The 24,043-nt window shown below is 37.2% G+C and overlaps 1 protein-coding gene across 6 annotated transcripts in view; it reads left to right on the top strand.

Moving 5' to 3' along the window:
- Window positions 1–24,043, top strand: part of PTPN4 (protein tyrosine phosphatase non-receptor type 4) — a 225,042-nt gene that overhangs the window by 176,812 nt on the left and 24,187 nt on the right. For all 6 annotated transcript variants that reach the window (XM_069066917.1, XM_069066916.1, XM_069066920.1 and 3 more), the window contains 4 exons: window positions 13,007–13,151; window positions 15,844–15,927; window positions 16,008–16,064; window positions 20,937–21,093. In XM_069066917.1, the coding sequence (XP_068923018.1) occupies window positions 13,007–13,151; window positions 15,844–15,927; window positions 16,008–16,064; window positions 20,937–21,093 (443 nt within the window). The remainder of the gene's footprint in view (window positions 1–13,006; window positions 13,152–15,843; window positions 15,928–16,007; window positions 16,065–20,936; window positions 21,094–24,043) is intronic.

Below are 24,043 nucleotides of genomic sequence, written 5' to 3'. Positions count from 1 at the left end.
TGATCAGATGAAATAATAAGTGTAAAAGCTTCAAGTGCTATATAATAAATTATTTCCAATTACTTTATTCCCTCAAAGAAAAGCAATATTTTTGGGGAGGGAAGGGGAAATTGGGTTAAGTGACTTGCCCAGGGTCATATAGATAGTGTCTAAGGCTGGATTTCAGCTTAGGTCCAATATTCTGTCCACTACACTACCTAGCTGCCCTAAACAATGTCAAACATAACTAAACTACTACTAATTTAATACTAACAGATAGTATGCTACTGACTGTTTTTCTGTAGTATTCTGCACATATTATTTTGAGGAACTAAAAAATGTAATAAGCATATAAATTCCATAGCTTTTGTAAATTCCTAGAGGGCAGAGTGATTTTTATTTTTTGTCTTTTTATCCCTGGCACCTAGTATAATGCCTTACACATAAATCTTTGTTGAAAGGAGTTGAATTGCTTAAGATTTATCCTTTGGCTGAATCTGAAAAGAATGCAAATGAATTATTACATAAAGAATGGGATAATACACCAAAAGGAGAATATCTAAATTGTCTAGGACAATTGCTTATTCATGAGACCAGGGGTCAGTTCTTTTATGTGCCACCTAGTTTTACATAGGGAAGGACTGACTTTACCTTTAATTCCAACACATATTTTCCCTCTAACAATTTCTCAAATCAGGAGCTGATAATAGTAAGTACATTGTAAATAAATTCTTTTACTTTACTAATATTTATTGATTACCTATGTTATGAAAAGTACTCTGTTAAGTTAAATTTCAGTTCATTTGTAAATTTTATTTTAAAACAGTATTTTAGATTTGTGTGTAGTGTCTTTCAAGGAATTCTAATTTGCTTCATAGTAGCCATATTTATATGATACTTTGCTGTTTACAAAATACTTTCTGCACAACCACGAAAGAAGTAGCAATAATATTATACCTGACATTTAGATTTCTAATTTACAAAGTTCATTTCACTCAGCAGCTTTGTGATGTAGGTCGTGTTTATACCTGAAAGAAACTGAGACTTCGAGAGTTTGAGTGAATTGGTCAGTTTCATAGCTAATAAGTGGCAAAGCTGGGACTTCTAACTTAAAGTCTAATTAGCTCAATCCATTATACCAGGCTGTCATGATTGTGTTTGTGTATAATTTCAATCTTGTGGAATTTTTGGAAATAGAGAAGTGGTTCTGGTTTTATAAATGAAAAAAAGTAAAGCGTTAATATTGTGGTTTAAGAGCGCATGACACAAAGGTAATAAAAGTAAAGCCAGAACACAAGTCTTTTGATTTCAAATTTAGTATTCTTTTCACTAACTTTTACTTCCTTTCTTTGAAAACTTCGGGAATGTTATAAGAGATGAGGATGGATGGAAGAGAAAGTCCACAGTCAACATTTCATTTATTTAGTTACACAAAGAATCAAATACGTGATTTCTTGTTTTGCTTGAAGATATCTATAGTAGATAGATTTAATAAACATTGAATTAGTAATAATTCTTATATTACATCTAGCGCTTGATTCTAAATATTACTGAGATCCCAGGTTGTCATTTCCTTTCTTGTCCTGTTACTGCTTGAACTAACAAGTTAGAATGTTTCAGTTTGTAATTTATTGAAATAATCCACAACCTGAATTAATTTAAAAATACTTGACAAGTGTTTGTTTCAATAAAATCACACTACAAACATTAACATATTCCTATTAGTATGTAGGAAGAATGTTTCTGTAACAAAACAGAAAAGAACCAAAATTTCTCTTGTTATGGAGGAGGTTGGAAAGGAATCTGTAGGAAGTCAAGTCCCAGCTAAAATCCCACCTCCCATATCCTTCTTAGTACCAGTGCCTCCCTTCTGTCGTATATTCCTAGTTGGTCCTGCTTATAGCTCTTTTGTGCATAGTTGTTTACACATTGTCTCCCCGTTAGACTGGAAGGTCCCTGAGAGCAGGAAGTGTCTTTTGTTTCCCTTTGTATCTCCAGAGCTTAGCACAGTGCCTGGTACCTAAGAGGCACTTAGTGATGTGATGCACATTGTTGAAAGCAGTAACCCATAGAACTGCTGTGACTGGAGACTAAGCTGCTTAGACTGTTGTTATTGAAGCATTCGTAAGGGAATTCGAGGCTAACTAGACACTATGAAAGAAAGTGAGTTTTGTCCACTGATAGATTGTCAGTTATTTATCACAATTCATTATACTAATGTATTGCAGCATATTATAGTGTCGCATCTATTTTTACAGAGGGAAAACCCAGATATAAAGGCTGAACGCCTTGAACCATTGTAGGATATTTTTTTCTTGTATATCTCCACCTTTCTTATAATCAAAAATTATCATGTAATAAGGCGCATAATAACTTGTCTGTAATCTTTATAGTGTAAATATTGTATAACACACCTTTAGAGTCCTATTTAACTTAAGTAAAATAATTAGTATTTCATCTTAATCCTAGAAATGCACTAACTACATATTAACCAATATATACATTTAGAATATTTGTCTGAAATTTCATTTGTGTTCAGGATATTTGTGTAGTAGAATATAGTACTTACACTGCACCAACGTATAAAATACAGCACTTTAATTTATGATGAAGGGAATGGCTTCAGAAAAACCTGGAAAGACGTTAGGACACGATACAAAGTGAAGTGAGCAGAGCCAGAACAGTTTATGCAACAAAAACATTGTCGAGACAAACACTAATGAAAGGTTTATTTAATTTATAGTTATTTTCAGAAAATAAAATTCTTAATTTAATAAATACCAATAAAAGAATATTTCCATCAGTTTCAAAATTGTCCCTCTTGTCTGTTTCCCTCTGAACTTCTGTTCTGGGTTGTTTTTTTTAAGATGCTTTAGTTTTTTGGGTATTATTTTTTTCTTTTCCTTCCCTTTTTTTGGGGGAGTGGGGGGGCAACACTTTCTAGCTCCCTCCTTTCTCTGCAGATTCTCTTTCCACAAATAAAAAGAGAAAAACACAGGGCTTGTAACAAGCATTGTCAGACAAAGCAAATCCGAATATATTCATGATGTACCAAAATGTATATTTTATATTGCATTTTGTGTCCATCATGCCTCTCTTAGGAAGGTAGTGGCTAGCACAATTCATCAAAGGTTGATCATCCAGTCATGGCATTGCTCAGATTTCTTAAGTCTTTCCAAGTTGTATTTGCTTTTACAGTAAAAAAAAAATTTCATTTTCATCTCAGAATTCTCTCCCTCCTACCTACCCCTTCTCTCCATTTGAGAAAGCAAGAAAAACAAAGCCCTTGGGGTGTGTATGTGTGTGTCTGTGTGTGTATGTAGTCAAGCAAAATAAATTCCTGCATTACCCATATCTTCTCAATTCCCACCCCCAAAATCCAAGTCATCAACAGCCATTTGAAAAAAAAAATATTCTAAATCTTTATGTAAACCATTCTAACTAAATTAAAAGTTTAATTACAATGAGATGTTGTAAATCCTTTTTTCCTTCCAGTGCCATGTGTACTCACTCTGGTGTAAATGATATTTATCCGTAAATATAAAATGCTCCTTCAGTTATTTTTACTGGGATACTTGCTGAAATAATTTGTCAGCTCATACTATGGTTTGAACTACAGAAGCCAGGTGGTATTCTCAATGAATTCTTGGCTCTCCCAGTTGAGGACTTGAGCTTAGCTGTATCCTCACAGTCCTTGACCTTACTGTCCAGTGCTGTGACCCAGGACAGCTCCTGAAACCATAGTATTCTATTGTCTTGAGGAGCCTGATGACAATGTATTTTCTTCCATTCCCCACTGTCTGTGAGTCTTAGATTCTTTGTCTTAGCTTAGTTACCCATTTCTGGTGATCAGTATTGGGGGTCCTAGATTGTGAAACTTCCAGCTACAGAGAATAAAGAGAAAGGAAGCCACTGTTAAAAGCTTATCGGGTTAATTTTGAAGCTGTAGAATCTTCAGAGAACCTTGCCATATGTCTTTTGTTCAGGGGGAATTTCATTCTTGGCTTTTATGTGTCTTTTGAACTCACTTATATTTTATTGGCCTTGGAAATATGTAGTACTGAATTTGACATATATACTTTTGCATTTTTTGTATTTCAATATAAATGAACTTGCATTAACAAGTTAAAATTTTGAAAACTTCTACTATCCTTGTCTGAGTAATGAGGTAAATATATATAGGGGCAGTCAAAGGCAAATAAAGACAGTGGATACAGGAAGGTTGAGATTGACCCGCTAAATCCAGCTTTAGATTGACCAGATTGGATTTAGGTAATCCAATTTACTAGCTGAGTGACCCTGGGCAAGTCACTCTGAATCTGTCTCAGTTTCCTCAGCTGTAAAATATATAAACATTCCCAGGGTGGTTGTAAGGATCCAAGGAGATATTTGTAAACCATTTAACTCTGTTCCTGGCACATAGTAGGCACTTAATAAATGCTTATTTTGTTCCTTCTTTCATTAGTCTTTATTGCAGGAGAACATCTCAAAATAAGAGGTTTTAAAAGAGCAACCTCTCTTCTGAGGACTGTTTTATTAATGTGTTCCCCAAATGCGAATACTGTAACTGAAATCAAAATTAATATCAAATATTATAGGATAGGACTTTCCCTTCAGCGAGCCTAAAGTACTATCCTTTAAAAATATATCAGATAGGGGCGGCCAGGTGGCACAGTGAGTAAGAGCGCCGGCCCCACAATCAAGAGGACCTGGGATCGGGTTCTGGCCTCAGATACTTAATATCCACACAAAATAACTGGCCGTGTAACCTTGGGCAAGATACTTAACCCCAATTGCTTTAATATACATATGTGTGTGTGTATACATATATATATACATATATATCAGACATGTTAAAAAATATATCGAAGTCAAATGTTATATAATTAAAATAGCCATTCTTGACCTAGAGAATATGGAAATTCACTTCCTTCTTTTCATCAAGGAAGAAGAGTTCTCTGGGTGTAAAATGTAGTGCCAGTTGGGAAATGGCCAGACAAATTATATCACATAATGGAATGGGAGTCGGGTCAACAATATTTATTAGAATAAATTAGAGTTGATCTTAGAAAGAAGGCGTTAGCATTAAGAGGAACTGGGAAGGGCTTCCTGCAGAGAGTGGGTGAAGACAGATGGGGAAGCCAGGAGGTAGAGTTGATGAGGAAGAGATTCCAGGCATTCTGTGCCTACTGCGTGCCAGTATGCTGAGCCCTGGGGATACAAAGAAGTGCCAGGGAACTAACAATTTAAGGGGGTAAGAAAACACATAAAAAGAAGCTGAAAAGTGGGGAGAGTACTGGGTACAGGGGTGGGATGAAGTCCTGCAGCCATGGTAAGAAATAATCTGAGGAGGTGTGAGTTCATCTTTCAGAATGATGAGTTTTTGGAGATCATTAAATTTAGGTCAACCAGGTAAGAGATGATGTGAATTCCCTGAATGCCCTCTTCAAGCAGAAGGTCTGAGGAGGAGCTCCTTGAAGTTCATCCCCTGGCCCTTTCCAGCCCAAGGGAGGCAAGAGACACTGAGGCAGAGGAGAGGAAAGTGTAAGAAGACGGGAAAGGTAGAGAAGAACCGGAGTAGGAAGAAGGGGCTTTAAAAAACAAAGGGATTGTCTGTTTGGTCCTGGATGTGATAGCGCCCCACTGGAGTTTATTTAATATGGCTCTGATATAGTCAGACCTGTGCTTCAGGAAGAACATTTGATAGCTAAGTGGAAGATGGACTGGAGTAAGGAGAGACTTGAGACATCATGACTATCCAGAAATTGATGGGAGTAGTTCAAACGAGTTAATGAAGTCCTGCACTGACATAACGGTGGTGTCCCAAGAGAGCAGGCATGTATGAGAGATATTGCAAAGGTAAAATGCACAGGATTTGGCAAAAGGTTGTATTTATGGGGTGAGAGGTGGGAGGCAGTTTCAGAGAAACCTGGGAATGTTTGAATGAACTTAAGATAAAGAGAAACAACTTTGAAGGACTTAAGAAATCTCATCAATCCAGTGATCAACCATGATTCCAGAGGACTGATTATGAACTGTGCTTTCTGACAGAGAGGTGATATATTCAAGTTGTACATTTGTATTTGTGATGCATTCAAGATGACATACGGTTTTTAAACAGGTACCATGTGGGATTCTATTTTGGTTGGGTGTGCTTATTTGTTACAAGCATTTTGTTTTTCCTTTAAATTGGAAACTGGAATGAAAAGAAAAGAAATACTTGTCAATTGAAAAATAAAATGAGGAAAGAAGCTTGGAATTGGAATTTAATAATTTTCTGAGGGTTTTATTTTATGAGAACTCCGAGGCTCTAGACAGTTTTAACTGTCATTGAAGAGCTACTTTTAACTGTGGTGGCCAAAGAGAAGACAGAGGAAAAAGGTCCAACAGAACATACTTCCTAAGAAAACTGAGTTTAACCTAGTTTATGTTGCAAAGAAGCAGGAATTATTGGAAAGAGGTTTTAATTGGTATCCTGAGAGAACTAAATGATGAGACTCTTTTTCCAGAATTTAGAAGTTGGCAGTTTTAATGGTTAAAGCTGACTTTGTGACCCTTCTTACAGCTGAGCAAATTATTGTTTTCATCTTTTTGTTTACTGTTGATAGTATATACCAAGAAAAGAAAAAGAAATGGTCAGTGTATTGGTGTTGCTGAAATCCTTTTTTTTCCTTTGTTACGTCACTGGGCAAGGAAGAGGGAGAGAGGGTTTATCTTATGGTCATAAATGAATGTGATGTAAATGTAAAAGAAATCAATAAAACTTAAAATATGCAATTTTTAAAATTGAAAATAAAAATATTTCATTTTTATAAGTAGATAAGATAGACCTGCTCAGGTAGTCACCTATGCATCAGAGAAATTCATTCTGTAGGCCTGTGTTGCTTAGCCCTACCTTCAAGGTGTTGATAGGCCTTAACCTCCTTTTTAATTAGAGTCCCCCTCCTCCCTCCACTGCCTTACCTCTTAGTTCTTCCCAAGTACACAACGTCTTATCACCCTATTACACTTGACAGAATTTTTTATATTGGCCCCAAAATAGGAACTACTATTAGAACTGGCCTATTTAGTGATACTATTTTAAATCTGCTATAATTCCCTTACTATAATTTTTAGTTTGCCTATAAAATTCATCACTGGCTAAAGCAGACACAGATCATTTTTTAAAAACTAAGAGGCAGAATGACTACATGTTAAATGGAGAGACATTGCTTCTGTACAGATTACGCTGGTTTGTGAGTACCCTTTGAATATATATCTTAGAAACATAACTGATAACATCTACTTGAGAAAAAAAAGTCAACATAACTGCTTAGGAACTTAAGGCATGAAAAGATGCGAATTTAATTGCTTTGTTGTGTTATACTGCGAGTCAGTCAAGGGTTTGTTCCTAGAATTCAGGTTAACTAATCAGTCATTATATGTTACTTTTTCTCTTTTTTTTTTTTTTTGGTCAATACCTATAATTTCAATAGTATGAGAAATTTAAGATAGGTAACTCCTCTGTAGTTTATAGGTCTAATCTCTCAATGCCTCAGACAGCTCTAAAAGTAACTTCCCAGTTGGTCATCATATAATCAGTATATCAGATGCAGAATTTAAATCCAGGTCCTTGTAATTCCAAGGTCATCCTTCTATCCACTGTATAACACTGTATCTCATTACTTTATATGCATGACTTTAATAAAAGAGAAATAGCATTAAAATCATACACTGCTCAGAAGGCAACCTTTGTTAGCATTATGGAAGCTGTCCTAGAGACTTAGCTTTCTTCCTCAAAAACTTAGCTTTCCTGCTTCAATCACCATCACTTGTAGAATTCTGTTTCACTCTAGGCAGTAGCCCAGACTTGCTAGCCTTTACTTCAGGAATGCTATCTGAAACCAGGGCAGAAAGTACAACGCTCATTATGTTCTGCTGTATTGATTTGTCTACCTATTCCATAGTTTGAGATCCTGTTCCATATCATAGCGTGAACTGTTTAATTCCTTCTTCCTTAAACCTATCTTGAATCATAATCTATGCTTTCTGCATGGATTCCATGCCTCTCAGTAGCCTTGTGAAATTAGCTGCTAATTCCCATCCTGCCTGTCTGTAGTACTCTACACGCTCTAGGTCAGTGGTGTCAAACTTGAAGAAACACAAGGGCCATACGTAAAGATCCCTGTGGGAGGCATATTGACTTCGAAAATCACATATTAACATTATCTATGTTTTATTGTATTTTTACTTATTTAATTTACTTATTGTTTTACTTAATACTTCCGAAATACCTTTTAATCTATTTTGGCTGTGCTTGGGAGTGTTTGGGCCATGTGGGGCTTCCTGGCTGTGTGTTTGACACTTCTGCTCTAGATCACCTACTGTGACTCTAAGAGTCTCCCAGATTAGCTTAATTTCCTTAGATTCTTACTTGATTCTGTCCTTGAGATAACCAACAGTACCCACATACCCAATTTCTAAACTAATCGTTGTTCCCCCCACCCCAGAATCACCCTTCTACTTATGAAGTCTCTCCTGCGTGTCACTAAATGATCTACCTACCTGCCCAGCCTCACTTTCTGTCCTGGACTCTTTTTTTTTTTTTTGGAGGAGGGAAAGCAGGGCATTTGAGGTTAAGTGACTTGCCCAAGGTCACATAGCTAGTAAGTGCCAAATGTCTGAGGCCATATTTGAACTCAGGTCCTCCTGACTCCAGAGCCAGTGCTCTATTCACTGTACCACCTAGCTGCCCCTAGTCCTGGACTATTTTTACCTGCCCTGATCTATGGCCTCCCATTTCCTAGTGCTGACTATATTCAGGGTTTTTTGGTGTTGGGTTTTTGTTTATTTGCTATTTTGAAAATGGTTTATTTGACTAAGACTATGATTGTGGGAGGAAGCCTAAGGAAAGTATAAGCATTGATCCCCTCCCCCCACTCCTGTCCCACCAGGTGGCCCTTTCCCAGACAGTCTAAGGGTCAACCAGTCCGCAGATGGTCCCATGCCACCAGTGCTGTTGTGGCTCTTCTGTGGCCCACCGTGAATGACTATGCCCACCCAATTCAGGGTCGCAACTAAGCAATCTGAAAGGATTCCCCTTAGCCAGGGTCAGCCACGAGGACTCCATATTCAATCCAGTCCAGGGCCCCCAGTAACTGGGCAGAACACCCTGGTCAGACTCTCACGCTGGGGGCCCTTCATCTGGAGGACAGACTTTGCATCAAAATGGACCCCAACTCTCAGAATTTCGTAGGTTCCAGCTGAAATTATTTGAGTTAATTTTACCAGCACACACTGCAACATGAGCCCACAGTCCAGGCAGCCAGTGAAATTTAGCCTAACAATCTCCACGGGAAACATGAAGTGGATGAATAATGGCTAATTGTCCAGACTCCAGTATGCCTTTGGATGGATATTCTAAAGCTTATGAACTTGGTCCAGCTTAGGCAGGCATTGCATATGGGCATTGAGCTGGGTCTAGAAATGCAAAACATGAAAGATGGAATTTTATTTGGAAAATTATGCAGTGCTTTCAACCATCCCACACTGGTCAAACATCTATTTTTTTTAACATCAGTATTCTTTTACTCATTCTTTATGGCTGCTAATCACAAATGCCACAATCTCTGTAGAATTAGCATCATGGGTGACTCAAAAGAACAAGAGTGTGGAAATACATGGTAGGTTCCAATAGGTTATATCCTGTTAAAAAAAATACATATATAAGTATAAGTACCAGTGCTGAATTCAGGCTGTCCATTTATCAGTCCCTGTCCCTGCTCTAAATCTTGGTCATAATTTCTTGGATAATACCTTTTATGTATTTTTTTTTCAATTAACAAGTCAGGTTTTTCTCTCTGTTTTCTTGTTAATATGTAAACTGTTCTCCTAGTTCAACTGTTCACTTTGCTTCATTTCAAAGAAGTCTTCCAAAGTTTCTCTGAACCCATTCTTTTTGTCATTTCTTATAGCATGAAAGTATTTCAATAAATTCATACACTATATATATATGCTTCCAACTTCCCTCTCCCCCAGGCTGCCCTCCCTTCCATCATCCCCCCCTCTCATCCCCTTCCCCCCTACTCTCCTGGAGGGTGAGATACCCTATTTAGTGTGTATTTCATTCCCTCCCCAAGCCAAATTCAATGAGAATAATGTGGACCCATTCCCTTTTGCCTTCCTATTCTTCCCCTCCATTGTAACCATTTTCCTTTGCCTCTTTTATATGAGATAATTTACCCCATTCTGTCTCTCCCCATCTCCTCTCATTATATTCCTCTCTTACCTCTTAATTTCACCTTTTAAGTATCATCCCTTCCTATTAAATTGGTCCTGTGCCTTCTATCTGTGTATACCTGTAAACATATATACACGCATTCACATATGTATTCGTATACCCATATACCCTCCGATTTAGATATACATATATTTTTTTCTATTCCCTTCAACTATTTTCATACTGAGAAAAGTTTCATAAGTTACAATTATTGTTTTTCCATGTAGGAATGTTAATATTTCAACTTTGATAAGTTCCTTATGATTTCTTTTCCCTGTTTACCTTCTCATGCTTCTCTTGCTTCTTGTAACTGAATGTCAGATTTTCTGTTCAACTCTGATTTTTTCATCAAGAATGCTTGAAAGTCCTCTATTCCACTGAATGACCATATTTTCCCCTGAAACATGATGCTCAGTTTTGCTGGGTAGGTGATTCTTGGTTTTAATCCCATCTCCTTTGATCACCAGGATATCATATTCCAAGCCCTTCAATCCCTCAGTGTAGAAGCTGCCAGATCCTATGTTATCCTGTTGGTGTTTCCACAATATTCAAATTGTTTCTTCTTGGCTGCTTGTAATATTTTCTCCTTGATCTGGGAACTCCAGAATCTGGGTACAATATTCCTAGGAGTTTTCTTTTGGGGATCTTTTTCAAGAGGTGATCAGTGGATTCTTCCAACCTCTATTTTGCCTTCGGGTTCTAAAAAACATCAGGGCACCTTTCCTTGAGAATTTCTTGAAGGATTATTTCTAGGTTCTTTTTTTGTCATGGCTTTCAGGTAGTCCAATAATTTTTAAATTATCTCTCCTGGATCTATTTTCCAGGTCAGTGGTTTTTCCATTGAGATGTTTCACATTGCCTTCTATTCTTTCATTTGTTTGGATCTATTTAACAGCGTCTTGATTTTTCATAAAGTCATTAGCTTCCATTTGCTCCATTCTAATTCTGAAGCAATGATTCTCCTCATTGAGCTTTTGAGATTCTTTTTCCATCTGGAAAATTTGGCTTTTTAAGGCATTCTTCTCAGTGCCTTTTTTGCCATTTGAGTTAGTCTGTTTTTTAAGGTGTTATTTTCCTCAGCCAGGCTGTTGACTCTCGTTTCATAATTTTCTTGCATCATTCTCATTTCTCTTTCCAATTTTTCCTCCACTTCTCTTATCTGCTTCTTAAAGTTCTCTATGGCCTGTAACCAGCTTGTATTTTCCTTTGAAGCTTTTGGTGCAGGAGTTCTGACTTCACTGTCTTCCTCCCGTTCCATGCTTTGCTCCTTTTTGTCCCCAAAATAGGAGTCTAATGTTGGAGTCTTCTGTCTGCTTTGTTTCCTTTGCCTGGTCATGTTGCCACTCAATTACTTGACTTTTGGGCTTTTTGCCACAGTAGGATTCTGCCACCAGTCAGGGGAGCTTCGTACCAAGGGTTTTCTCAGCTGCCAAAGGTATTAGTTGGTGCCCTCTCTGAAACCTCCACACACTCTGGCAAACTGGTCGCACGTCCCAGGACCTCTACCCTAGACCTCAATCTAGATCCAAGCAGGTTAAAGCAAGAGCGATTACCCCTCAGACTGGTGCTTGGTCCCCCTACAGTCTGCAGGCCAGGAGCTGAAGCTGCCTGGCCACAGTGCCTCAACGGCTTCTTCCTCCAGGGAAATAAGGCTTTGCACTGGGGGCAAAAGCCGACGCACTCCCAACTACCGGGTCCCAAAGTCCATACTTCACTGACCTCTCACTTTGTCCTTAGCATCTATGTGTTGATAATTCTGGAAACCGCCACAGCTGCTGCTGATCTGGAGTCCTCCAGCCAGAGGCTGGGCTCAGCTCCCAGAGCACTGCGCTGGCAATTCCTGCCAGGCTGTCCTCAGTGGGATGTTAGCTTCTCTGTGTCATTTTGTGGGTTCTGTAGCTCCAAAGTTTGTTCAGAGCCCCCTTTTACATAGATTGCGGAAGGTGAAAGCTGGAGCTGCCCAGAGGTCCTGTTTCTACTCTGCCATCTTGACTCCTCCCCCAACCTATATATTCTTGACAAGTCTTCTGTCTGTGTTGTTTGTGTTCAATCTCTGAAATCCCAGGACCTACTTCCTCATCTCTAAACCTTGCCTGTGTCATATGGTTTGGCTTGTTATTCTAGATCCTGACCTTGACTCTGACTTCAGAATTATTGTCATTCCCCCTTGTTGCAAACTGGCTCTGCCAAAATACTAAGAGTGAAGCAGAAGGGAGTAGAAAGTAGTTCAGAAGGGGACCTAGACAAGCTAGGAAATTTACTATACTATTAAATTAATATACATTTTTAAAACTTAATAATAGGAGTTCACAATTTCATGTGTTCTTTTATGTATATTAAATTTTTCATTTTTGTCAATTAAGTTCATAATAAATTTTTGTATTTTAAAATGTGAAGAAAAAATAAGGAAAATAAATCTTTGGAGAGAAAAAAAGAAAAGCAGCCTCGGATTTTTTTTTCCAGGAACACTATAAAATGAAATATTTTACCTTACTCAAGATTTTTCCCTTAAAATGTATTTTTATGCAAAGTTTTGTATGCAAAGTAATATGTAGAAGTCAGAACTTAACAGTGGAGCTGATTAGATCTTTTTTATCTAAAGGTAAACGTTGAAGAATTTTCATTTAGATAGCTAATAGTTCTTCACTATCTCTATTAAACATTGTAAATATGTAGGTTGTTTGACCCCTTTTTTTAACTTGATGCTTCTGCTAAGATTATTTCCAGAAAATTGTCTTCTCTCTCCCATTTTTCCCTTCTGTATTGTAGATCTCAAGAGACTTCTGAAGATGGGCAGCCTCCTGCATTGCCCCCTAAACAGTCTAAGAAGAACAGTTGGAACCAGATTCATTTCTCACATTCCCAGCAAGACCTGGACAACCATAGTAATGAAACATCACCTGAAAAATCTACGGTCAGTCATTGCTTCACATATGTTAATGTTATATTTTCACTGTGTTATTTTTATGCACTTACAAATGGATGGGACCAAAGTGCTGCCGCTTTCCCACAACCTTACCTTACGGTGTAGCCAAATTTTGAAAACTCCTCTTTTTTAGGTCCTGCTTGATGCCTAGTGTGTAAATGTTACCAGCACTTGCAGCAGCATTATAAATCAGTCAGCAAACATTGAGCACTTTCCGTGTGCCAGGTACTGTGATGAGCACTGGGAGTACAAAGAAAGACAAAAAACATGATCTCAGCTCAAAGTCTTAACAGGCAAGATGACATACATATATAATGTGTACAGTGAAATGGAAGGTAATCTCATAGGAGACGGACTAGCAGGAGGGGAGACTGGGAAAGGCCTTTTGCAGGTCTGATTTGAGCTGAGTCTTGAATGGAACCGAGGAAAGTCAGGAGGCAGAATGAATGTTAATAGTGACTTCATCGTTCCATGAATTTTTAAAATTAAGATACTTCAGTAAAAGTATAAGATAATTTTAAATAATGAATTAAAATTCACTGGCAGTCCCAGGATAGTTTATCTTCCATTATCTAGATTGCCTAAATGCCTAACAATTCTTAATCACTATACTTGTGGGACATGCTTTTATCTCAGGGCCTTTGGTGATTGTTAACCTTAGAAGTTTAACATGTTGTATTTTGTCAGATTCCTTAGGCATTTTTGTCTGTTATTATATACATTGATAGATGAAGAGGGAAGCATTTTCCTGAGTTTAAAGTTACACTCTAATAATGGGGATGCAGAAATATGGAGAGACAAGAAGATGGGAATTGATAAACATGATCAAAGGGAGAAAATAGTGAAAGGACAACAGGGCATGAGAGGAGGAGTCAAGGAAAGTCAAACATAGCATTTTTATTCAGTTCAATAAAAACTTAAGCCTCTGCTATATCCAAGAGACCTTATTAGGTACAGAGAATAAAAAGGGGAAAAAAAGAAAACAGTTCCTGCTTTTAACAGCTTATATTCTAATTATTTCTACAACATGTTATCATGAGCAAATAGATATTTTGAGAAAGGAAAGAGCCCTGAAAACTTGGGGGAATTAGAAAATGGTTTCTCCTAAGGAAGAGGGAAAGTACTTACATTAGCTGAACTTTGAAGTAATCTAAGTATTTTAAGAGGCCAGGGTATAAAGGAAGTGTGCCCCAGACATGGAGGATAGCCTGTATAAAACTACAGCAAAAGGACAACATTTTGTTCAGCAAACATGCCAGTTTGCCAAGACTGTTGTTTTGGTGAAAAAGAATAATATGAAGTAAATTTAGAGATGTAAACTGGAACCAGATCATGAAGGACTTTAAATGCTACACTGAGGAATTTTTATTTTTTCTTAAGCCACTAAAGAACTATTTAACATTGTTGTGTTAATCATTAATAATATTAATCAGTGCCTGTGTTTTAGGAAAATTCCTTTGGTAGCTATGTGGAGAATGAATTGAGGAAAGGAGAGACTAAGTAGGAAGACTAGATGAAAAGTTATTGTCATAGTCCTTGGGAGAGGTGATGGGAACCTGATAAAGGATAGTGGTTGTCCCAGTGTAAGAGGGAGGACAAGGGGGAAAGATGAGGATATCAGATCACAAGGCTTGACACTTGATTGGGTATAGGAAATGCAGAAGAGAAGAGCCATGGAAAGCTGAAAGACTAGAATTATGGTGAGGTCTTTAACAGAATGGAGAAGGAAATGGCAAACTACTCTATTATCTTTGCTAAGAATGCCCCAAAATGATGTCATGAAGAGTCGGACACAACTGAAATGACTGAACAACAACATCTCAAGCAGAAACATTTACATCTAGGGGAGGTATGGTTATATCAGAGAAGAAAATGAGTTTCATTATAGACCTCTGCCACATTTAAGGATGTGCATCTTAATACTTGTGATATATCCATTGGAGATGAATAGCAGACACTTGGTGATCTGGAATTATTAAGAGAACCTAGAGTTGAATATGTAGACTTAAGAATCATTTGCATATTTGAATTTGTGGAACCTGATAAAATCATAGAGAGGAAATGTGAGAAGCCTGCTTGGATTAGAGCCTTCAGAGACATCCATGCTGACTAAGTGGAATGATGATCCAGCATAGGAACCTGAGAAAAGGAATGTTGAAATAGGTAGAAAGAAAGTCAAGAGAGTATTATTTCAGAAGCCAAGGAGGGCAGTGCCTAGTACAGTGCCTGGCACGTATTAAGTTTTTAGTAAGTACTTGTTGATTAGCAGGATATGGTGGCATACACTTGTAACCCTGTCAAGGGAGGATACCAGTTTGCTGGTTGATCACTTAACCTCAGAAATTCTAAGCTATGGTGCCTATCTAGTGAGTCTCTGCACTAGTAATTTCAGAGCCTTTTGGGAGCAGGGACCACCAGGCTGGATTTGGAGTAGGTCTGTACATGCTGAGCAGTAATGGGATCAGGCCTGTAACCAGGGTAAAACAGGAAATTGTCTTTTAAAAACAACAACCCCCTTCATCGCACCCCACCAAAAAAAAAAAAACCCACAAAAACCTTATTGATTAATTAATTGAATGATAGAATCTCTGGGTCAAAGGAATATGAGCAATTATTAGTCACTTTTCTTGTAAACTAAAAGAAAATTATGTGCTTTTTTTCCTTTGTTTTTTTTAATTAGCCCAATGGTGGTATTCCTCAGGATAATCTTGTTCTAATCAAAATGAAACCTGATGAGAATGGAAGGTTTGGATTCAATGTAAAGGTAATTGAATTAACTTTTCTTTATGTTGAGAAATTTTTCTTTGTCATGAATTTGACACTAACTTTGCTACATTTTCTAAGGGTGGATATGATCAGAAGATGCCTGTGATAGTTTCTCGTGTAGCTCCAGGAACACCAGTAAGTTTTCTAAATTTTTCAGTTTCATGGGGGTTGTTTAAAAGGAATGTTCTTTATTTGGTTATCACTGTTCTTTCAATAAAGGAAATTAACGATTTTTTCCCCTTTAAATTCATCAATGAAAAAATGGAAATGTTAACTGAATCTGTTACTGAAAAACATTCTTTAATTCTCCTTTTGGGTAAACTTATTTAAAATCCACATGAATTTTTGTCTCTTTTCTGGCCAAGTCTTTGGCAAAGTGGACATTTTATTGTTGTAATCCTTGAAGTAGCAAAAGGTAAGTCTTGAGCTCCAGGTTTTTGTAAAAGCTAATTGAAATTTTTCATGTAAAATAATTTAGTAGCATTTCATTTATCAACTAGATGGTTTTTACCTTTTTTAGAAAATGAAAATAAATTGGAATATTTTTGCCTTAAATTTAACTCTTGGTTATCTGAAGACAGGTTATCCTTATTACAATTTATATTCTGGCCTTCTTGCCAAGACCAACCCTTCTCCATGTATCACTGATCCCATCTTTTCCAGACGATCGCCCTCCGCATCATCCCCCCCTCTCTCTTTTTAATCTTTAATCTCTCCCTTTCCATTTGTTCCTTTCCTGCTTCCCATAAACACACCCCTTTCTCAGCCATACTTTGAAAAAACATTTCTATTCAGTGCCTCTGCTTCCTCTCTTCCTTGTCCCCATAGTCACTACAGTCTGGCTTCTAGACCTCATCATTCATCTGAAACCGCTTTCTCCAAACTTACTAATATTCTTTTTAATTGGCAAATCTGACATTCTTCTTTTTAAAATTTTTGTTTTATTTTATAAATTTCATTTACAGCAGAAGACAGAAATGGATTGTATATGAAATTAAATGCTAGTTCATTTTGTATCACTTTTTAAGAAAATATCAAATACATTCTATTCGTTGTTGTTAAAACTTTTCCTGATTATTATGATTCCTTCTTTTTGTTCTCTTTTGTGCATTTTTTAAAATGGTTCAGTGGAGAGCAAAAAAAATATATAAAATAATATTTTTAAAAATTTAGAGAGGATGTTAGATTTGCTATTTTGACAATTTAATGTACTCTCCTCAGCATTTGATCCTGTTAGTCACTGTCTCCTCTCTCAGGTTTCATGACCATTGTTCTCTTCTTGTTTTCAAAGTCTTACCTCTCTGTGCGCTCTTGTCTCTACTGATGATGCCTAATCTTCATATGTGTTGTGTCCACTAACTGTGGGCCATGATTGTGTTGGGCCCTCTTCCCTTTCTCGTATATTCTGACCTGGTAAGCTTTTCAGCTGTCATCTCTGTGCCGATGTCTCTCAGCTCTACATATCCAGCCCTAGACTTTCTCCCGAACATCAGCCTCATATCAACTGCCTTTCCAACATTTAGAACTGCATGTCCCATAGATAGCCCAAAAGCAACATATCCAAAACAGAACTTACTAACTTTTCCCCAAAACCCACCCCTATTCCAGACTTCCCTGTAACTATTGATTACACCACCATTTTCCCTGTCATCAAGATTTACAAGCTTAGTGTCATCCTTGACCTCTCTCAACCTCTCGCACCCTATACAACACATCAGTTTGCCAGATTTTATTTTATCTTTTGCTGTATGCAGCGAGGTGGCATGATGGATAGAGTGTCCGACCTGGAGTCAGGAAGATCTGAGTTCAAATATGACCTCAAACATTTGATTTGATGTTTGTCTCTGTCTTCTCATCTACAAAATGGGTTATTACAATTACTATCATCCATGATTGTAATGATAATTAAATGAGATAATATTTCTAAAGCATTTAATACAGTGCCTGGTACATAAGTAGGCACTACATAAATATTAGCTTTTAAAATTATTATTATTGGGGCACCAAGGTGGTACAGTGAATCGAGCACCAGCCCTGGAATCAAGAGGACCTGAGTTCAGATGTGGCCTCAGATTAACACTTACTAGCCATGTGACCTTGGGCGAGTCACTTAACCCCAATTGCCCCTCCAAAAAGCAAAAAAAAAAAAATTTTATTGTTGTTGCTGTTTATAATAGATCTTTCACAAAAATCCCCTTCTCTTCACTCACACAACTACGTTAGTTTAGGTCCTTGTCACTTCTCACCCAAGTAAGTTTCCTTTTTGATCTCCCTGCCTCAGGTTTCTTCCCACACCAATCTGCCTTTTGCTCTAATGCCAAAGTGATTTTTCAGAATTACAACTGTGACTCCATAGAGTCCAGTGATTTGCTCCCCTTTAACTCCACAACTCTTCTCTCTGACCTGTAAAGCTCTTCAGAACCTGATCCCTTCCTACCTTTCTAGGTTTCTTATGCATCACTTATGTACTTAATTACTTTCTTCTACAATAAACAGGATTTGTCTTTATTCCTTCACAATAAACTTTTTAAATTAAAATATTTCATTGCTAGTTATTAACAATTTAATATAGGAAAGAGAATGTGACCAAACAGCAGCCTAATAAAGAGAAGCTCACTTTTTTTCAGCGTAGTGCAATGTATGATAGACTGAGACATAAATTAGCTGTTTGTAGCATTAAGTAAAGATCACACAAGGAATTTAGTATGCAGTGCAAGGTAGAGGAACTGAACCACTTCCCGGGTGGATACTGCCTGTGTCAGATCTTTACTGTGTCATGGCTTTGATTATTTAGTTTTGAAATGTTGTGACTTTCTAAAACATATGTATGTTTTTCATTTAAAATAGAAAAGCACTTTTAAAAATCATAGGAAAATTATATTTGGGAATTATTTGTGCCACTAGTCATTTGCCTTAATGCCAATCATGAAGAGCGAATTGTACTTACACTCTGTGCTTTTAATTATTTCTGTCATTTCACCTCATTATTTTTTCATGTCTTCTCTGTGCCTAGCACTGTCTGTAGGTTTATGGTTACTACAAAGGAAATGTATAACATAGTACCCTACTCACAAGGAGTTCATAGAACATAATGACTTGAAACAGAATAGGAATACAAAACAGCATATAATGTAGCACTGAATTTGATGTAATTAAGTGCTCCTAAGATGTATGACATAGAAAATAAGTACTCTGGACAGTCGGTTATAATAGTTGGTTAAATCAAGTTCCATTATTATAACATATTAGAGAATGTTGTAGCTATTTGTAATTGTACTATTCAGTTAAAATCTCAAAAACATGATTAAATGGCAAATCTTTATATTGAATTGTGAAACAGATGTTCTCAAAGAAATAATTAGATATGAAGTAAGCTTATTTTTTTAACCTATTTAGACTCAAAAATGTCTCTTTTTTTTTTTTTAACCAAAACAGCCATATTCTGTACAACATTTCTAGGACTTAAGACTGTCATAACAAAATGAATCATCCATCACTTATAATTCTCTGCTGTTTCTTAAGTTGGATAATTACTGCCAGTGTCTTCAAATTAGGAACCATATTTTGGCAGTTGATTAGTAGAGAACATGACCTAGTTTTGAGTATTTTTTTAATGCTCATATCTTTTGTACTAGCTTTAGTACATATTTTATACTAGATAAATGTTGTGCTAGAGTGAACACAATAATCCACAAATAGAGCTAGTGCACAGCAGAACAGAAACACTGTCTTTTTAATTTTGTTATAAATATTGAGAGCGAGTTCAGGGTATCATCCTGGTTACTGTTGAACTTCTAAGGAAATGGTATACTCAGTCTTTGCTTTTAAAACCATTAACACACTTTTTTGGGGGGTGACAAGGGGAATTTTACAAAGAAATATTTACTTCAAAGATATAGTAAGAATAAACATAAAAGCATTTCCTCCGGTACCTCAAAAGCGTGCTTCCCTGCACCACTTCTGTGTCTGGAGGCCTCAGAACTTAGGTCAGTTCCTACGTAGCATAGGTCCCAGCAAGTTCCAGTCCAGCTTCAGTATCACTGTTGAATGAGTCCCTCTACAGGTTTGGGGTCTTAAAGATCACTCCCAAAGGTTCCCTTTGCACCTTAGGGATCATCACTGTGCTGGCTGCAAAACCCAACCTGGCTTCCAACTCCTGGGTTCCTGTGACTTTCTCTTCCAACTGTTTGAGACTCCACTTCCTTCACCTGTAATGGAAAACTACAGCAGTAAAAGGCCAAGTACTTAGGGAGACTACATGTCCTCAAAAAGGAAGAAAGCTCTGTGGACCATTCCCCCCAGCCCACATGATCTTTCTCAGACTCCATGAATGGAAGTCACTGAGCTCTCCCTAGAAGCAAATAAAGCCAAAACACATGTACTTTAATTGTGAAGGCAGGAAGGATTTTAGAACTCTTTAAAGATAATATATCAAGAATGTTCTTTTGTAGTAATTGATAGGTTATCCTAAACAACAGTATAGAAAAAAACTTTTAAAAATTTTTTTAAGTTTTCAAAGTGATATCCTAAGTTTTCAATTTAGCATTCTTTTCTATATCATTTTGATAAAATGTTTTAGATCTATCCGGCTTTTTAAAGTATGAGTCCCCATTGGTAAAGAGAAAATCTTTACTTGACGTACTTGATTGGTTTTTTAATCATACTTTTTATGAGTCTTGTCCACAAAGATATATACAGAACTGTATCAGCTGATTGCTATATGTAAATAGTTAGTTTCTGGTCAGGAATTCTCTGCATAATCTAGACAGGTAACACAGAAGGAGCATCTAAGCAGGTTTAGTCCCTGCCATGATTAGAGAATGAATATCTTCTAGCACTCAGGGGAAAACTAAGTTTTAGTTTTCGTCTGAATACAAGCTGCATTTAGATTAGTTTGTAGTTAGAATTTGGATTTCTAAATCTAATATTTCTAAATCCTGATATGTTGCCATCAAAAATAAGATGTAATTCTTGAGAATCTGAAAACTTATTTGCATCATATTTTAGGCTGACCTCTGTGTCCCTCGACTGAATGAAGGGGATCAAGTTGTACTGATTAATGGCAGAGACATCGCAGAACATACCCATGATCAAGTTGTCATGTTTATTAAAGCTAGCTGTGAGAGACACTCAGGGGAACTTGTGCTCCTAGTTCGACCCAATGGTGAGTGATCTTTTTTTTTTCCTTCCTCTTAGCTATGTATGTTTTATTGAACCTTGACAAGATATCATTATTATTAGTGTGGGGATTTTTTTAAATGTCATATAGGATTTTGAACAGATTTCTAATTGCATCTTATTCTTTAACCTTCTAAACATGTAAATTAATCAAGATAATCAGCATTACTAAAAGTTTCAGAAAGAGTTGATGTTAAGAAGCATTGCTAAAGTAAAATAATCTATTTTTAAAATCCAATTTTTTATCTTTGTACAAAATTATATAGATGATGTCTCCAGACACCTCATTCCCATATGTAACTAGAGAGGCAGCATGGCATAACGCACTGAAGAACACCTTCGATTGACATCATCTGAAATCCTCAAAATCTGTTCCTGCAAAATCTAGTGGGAATGTCAAACCATTCCCAGTTTTATTCTCCTTTCCTTTCATATACTCTACAATGATTTTTTAAAATTTATTACAAATTTAACAAATATGAACTAAAATGAACATTTTGTATACACAGTAGAACAGAAACAAGAATTTGTAATGAAAGCAGAAATCTGTAACAAAGATTCTTAGCAGATCATTAGATAGATTTCAGGGGAGTCTATGAACTTGTATATATCTTTATTTTCACTAACCTCTAATGGAAATTTAGCATTTCCTTTGTGTAGACAACAAACCTCAGTAGTAATTAGGCTTTTGCCAGACTGTCAAAGGATCCATGACATAGAAAACGTTAAGTACCCCTGCTCTTTTATGAATAGATCGCTTTTCTTTTTAAGTATATAATAAATTCATCATCTTACTTTCAGAGGTGTTCTGCTTGTCTTATGATTTGTCTTGACCTTCCTTCTCTTTTGTGAATTAAAAAAAAAAGTTTCAGCGATTTCCTCCCCCCCTTTTTTTTTCTTTTTGGAGGGGGGAAGGTAGGGCAATTGGGGTTAAGTGACTTGCCAAAGGTCACACAGCTAGTTTTGTGATAAGGTCTGAAACCAGATTTGAACTCAGGTCCTCCTGACTCCAGGGCCAGTGCCCTATTCACTGCACCACCTAGCTGCCCCAGTGATCCTTTTTTTGGGGGGGCGGAGGGGAGAAGGAGGAAGGATAATCTTATCTTCAGCTTTCTTTTCCCTCCCCACTCCCTTTTCCTTAAGTTGAGAAAAATAAAAACAAAACCTTTGTAGCAGATATGCATAGTATATTTGTTTCTAGGGCTTTGTTGCCCCTTTTTTTTCCCACCAGAGGAGAGAAGTTTGTAATTGGGTAAGGGTGGCATAGAAAAGAAAGAAGTTCATGTCTTCAAGGATTTTCTTTTTAATGCAGAGATGAGAATAGAAGGAAGGCTAGAAATTAGCACAGACAAGTGGGATACCTTTGAAAATTACAGGTTGAATTTATTATATATTTTTAAAACAAGCTATACAGGTGGCGCAGTGAGTAGAGCACCGGCCCTGGATTCAGGAAGGCCTGAGTTCAAATCCAGCCTCAGACATTTAACATTTACTAGCTGTGTGACCTTGGGCAAGTCGCTTAACCCCAACTGCCTTGCCTTCCCCCCTCCAAAAAGACCCAAAAAACAAGCTATACATAACAGACATCTGTAGTTTCATGTACATTCTTCTTTTTCTCTTCCTCTAGGTACATGGAAATGCCAGTTTTATTTGGTTTGCTATATCCAGAATAAAATTTTTTTTTAATTTGTTTAGTCAAGCAAAACAAATTTCTGAACTTTGTCAAAAAATATAGATCTTCTGGAACTTGAATCCATCGCTCTTATTTCTGGAAGCTGATAGCATGCTTCATTTGTAATTGTGATTGGTCTTGTATTGTTATGATTCTTAAGACTTTCAAAGTTGTCTTTACAATATTGTTATTGCATAAATTATTCTCCTGGTTCAAACAGTCACTTTTCCCCATCAGTCTCATCATTTTTCCACCCCAGCAGATAGTTATTCTCTGTTGATGAGAATAGAATTCCCCTTATCACATCCTTTACCTTTTTGAAGGAAGAAATTATTAGCTTTTGGGTAGCCAGGTGGCACAGTGAATAGATCACCAACCCTAGAGTCAGGACCTGAGTTTAAATCCAGCCTCAGACATTTCACACACTTAGTAGCTGTGTGATATTGGGCGCAAGTCACTTAATCCCAATTGCCTTGCCTTCTCCCCTCCCCCCCCCCAAAAAAAAGAAATTATTCATTTCTCTGCTTTGAAAGAGTTCTAGTTGGATAATTGAAAAATTAGAGTGCTTCATGATTATTACATCACCCTCTGTGCAGGGCTGTTTAGCAGACTCATTTCTTAGCTCTTTCATCCAGGTGACTGATTTATCACTTTTATTTCTTCCCCAGATATTTTCTGCAATTCTTCTAATGCCAGGATTTCCTCACGAGTGTGTCCTCTTAATAGGCAACGCTACCTGACTCCTGCATTCCTCTTTACCTGTCCTGTTGCTTTAAAATAAAATATCAGTTATTTTCCTTTCAGGTTTTTACTTGAATGAAGTGGCAAGGAGGGAGACAGACATCTATTAAGCACTTATTTTTTCCAGCAGCTGGGGATACAAATGGCAGAGTAAGACAGTCTCATCATTCACTGCACCTGCATCCTTATAAAAAGAGGAAGATGCAGCCACAGAGTGGATAGTAAGGCACAGACATCCTCAGGGCTGAGCTTCAGTGTGGATTGCAGAGACTGGCAGTCACGTGAGGAGGAGCAGCAGCAAATTCCAGGGCACTGGGGGACAGTGGCGGGCAGTGCCAGGGCAGATGAGTGATCAGCCATCAGTAAGCGTTTATTAGGTGCGTCCTCTGTGCCAGGCAACGTTCTAAGCACTGAGGATACAAAGAGAGAGAAAAGACAAGTCACTGCTCTTAGGCAGTTCACAGCCTAATGGAAAGAGGCCACATGAGAAATAACTGTGTACAGGCAAACCATATGGAAGATA

This window comes from Petaurus breviceps, unplaced genomic scaffold, assembly GCF_028583685.1.
Source record: "Petaurus breviceps papuanus isolate PSGF00001 unplaced genomic scaffold, PetGlider_PUasm1.0 90731, whole genome shotgun sequence".
In the NCBI taxonomy this organism is placed as follows: domain Eukaryota; kingdom Metazoa; phylum Chordata; class Mammalia; order Diprotodontia; family Petauridae; genus Petaurus; species Petaurus breviceps.
Note: the sequence above shows the minus strand (reverse complement) of the source record. Positions and strands in the feature narration are given on the sequence as shown.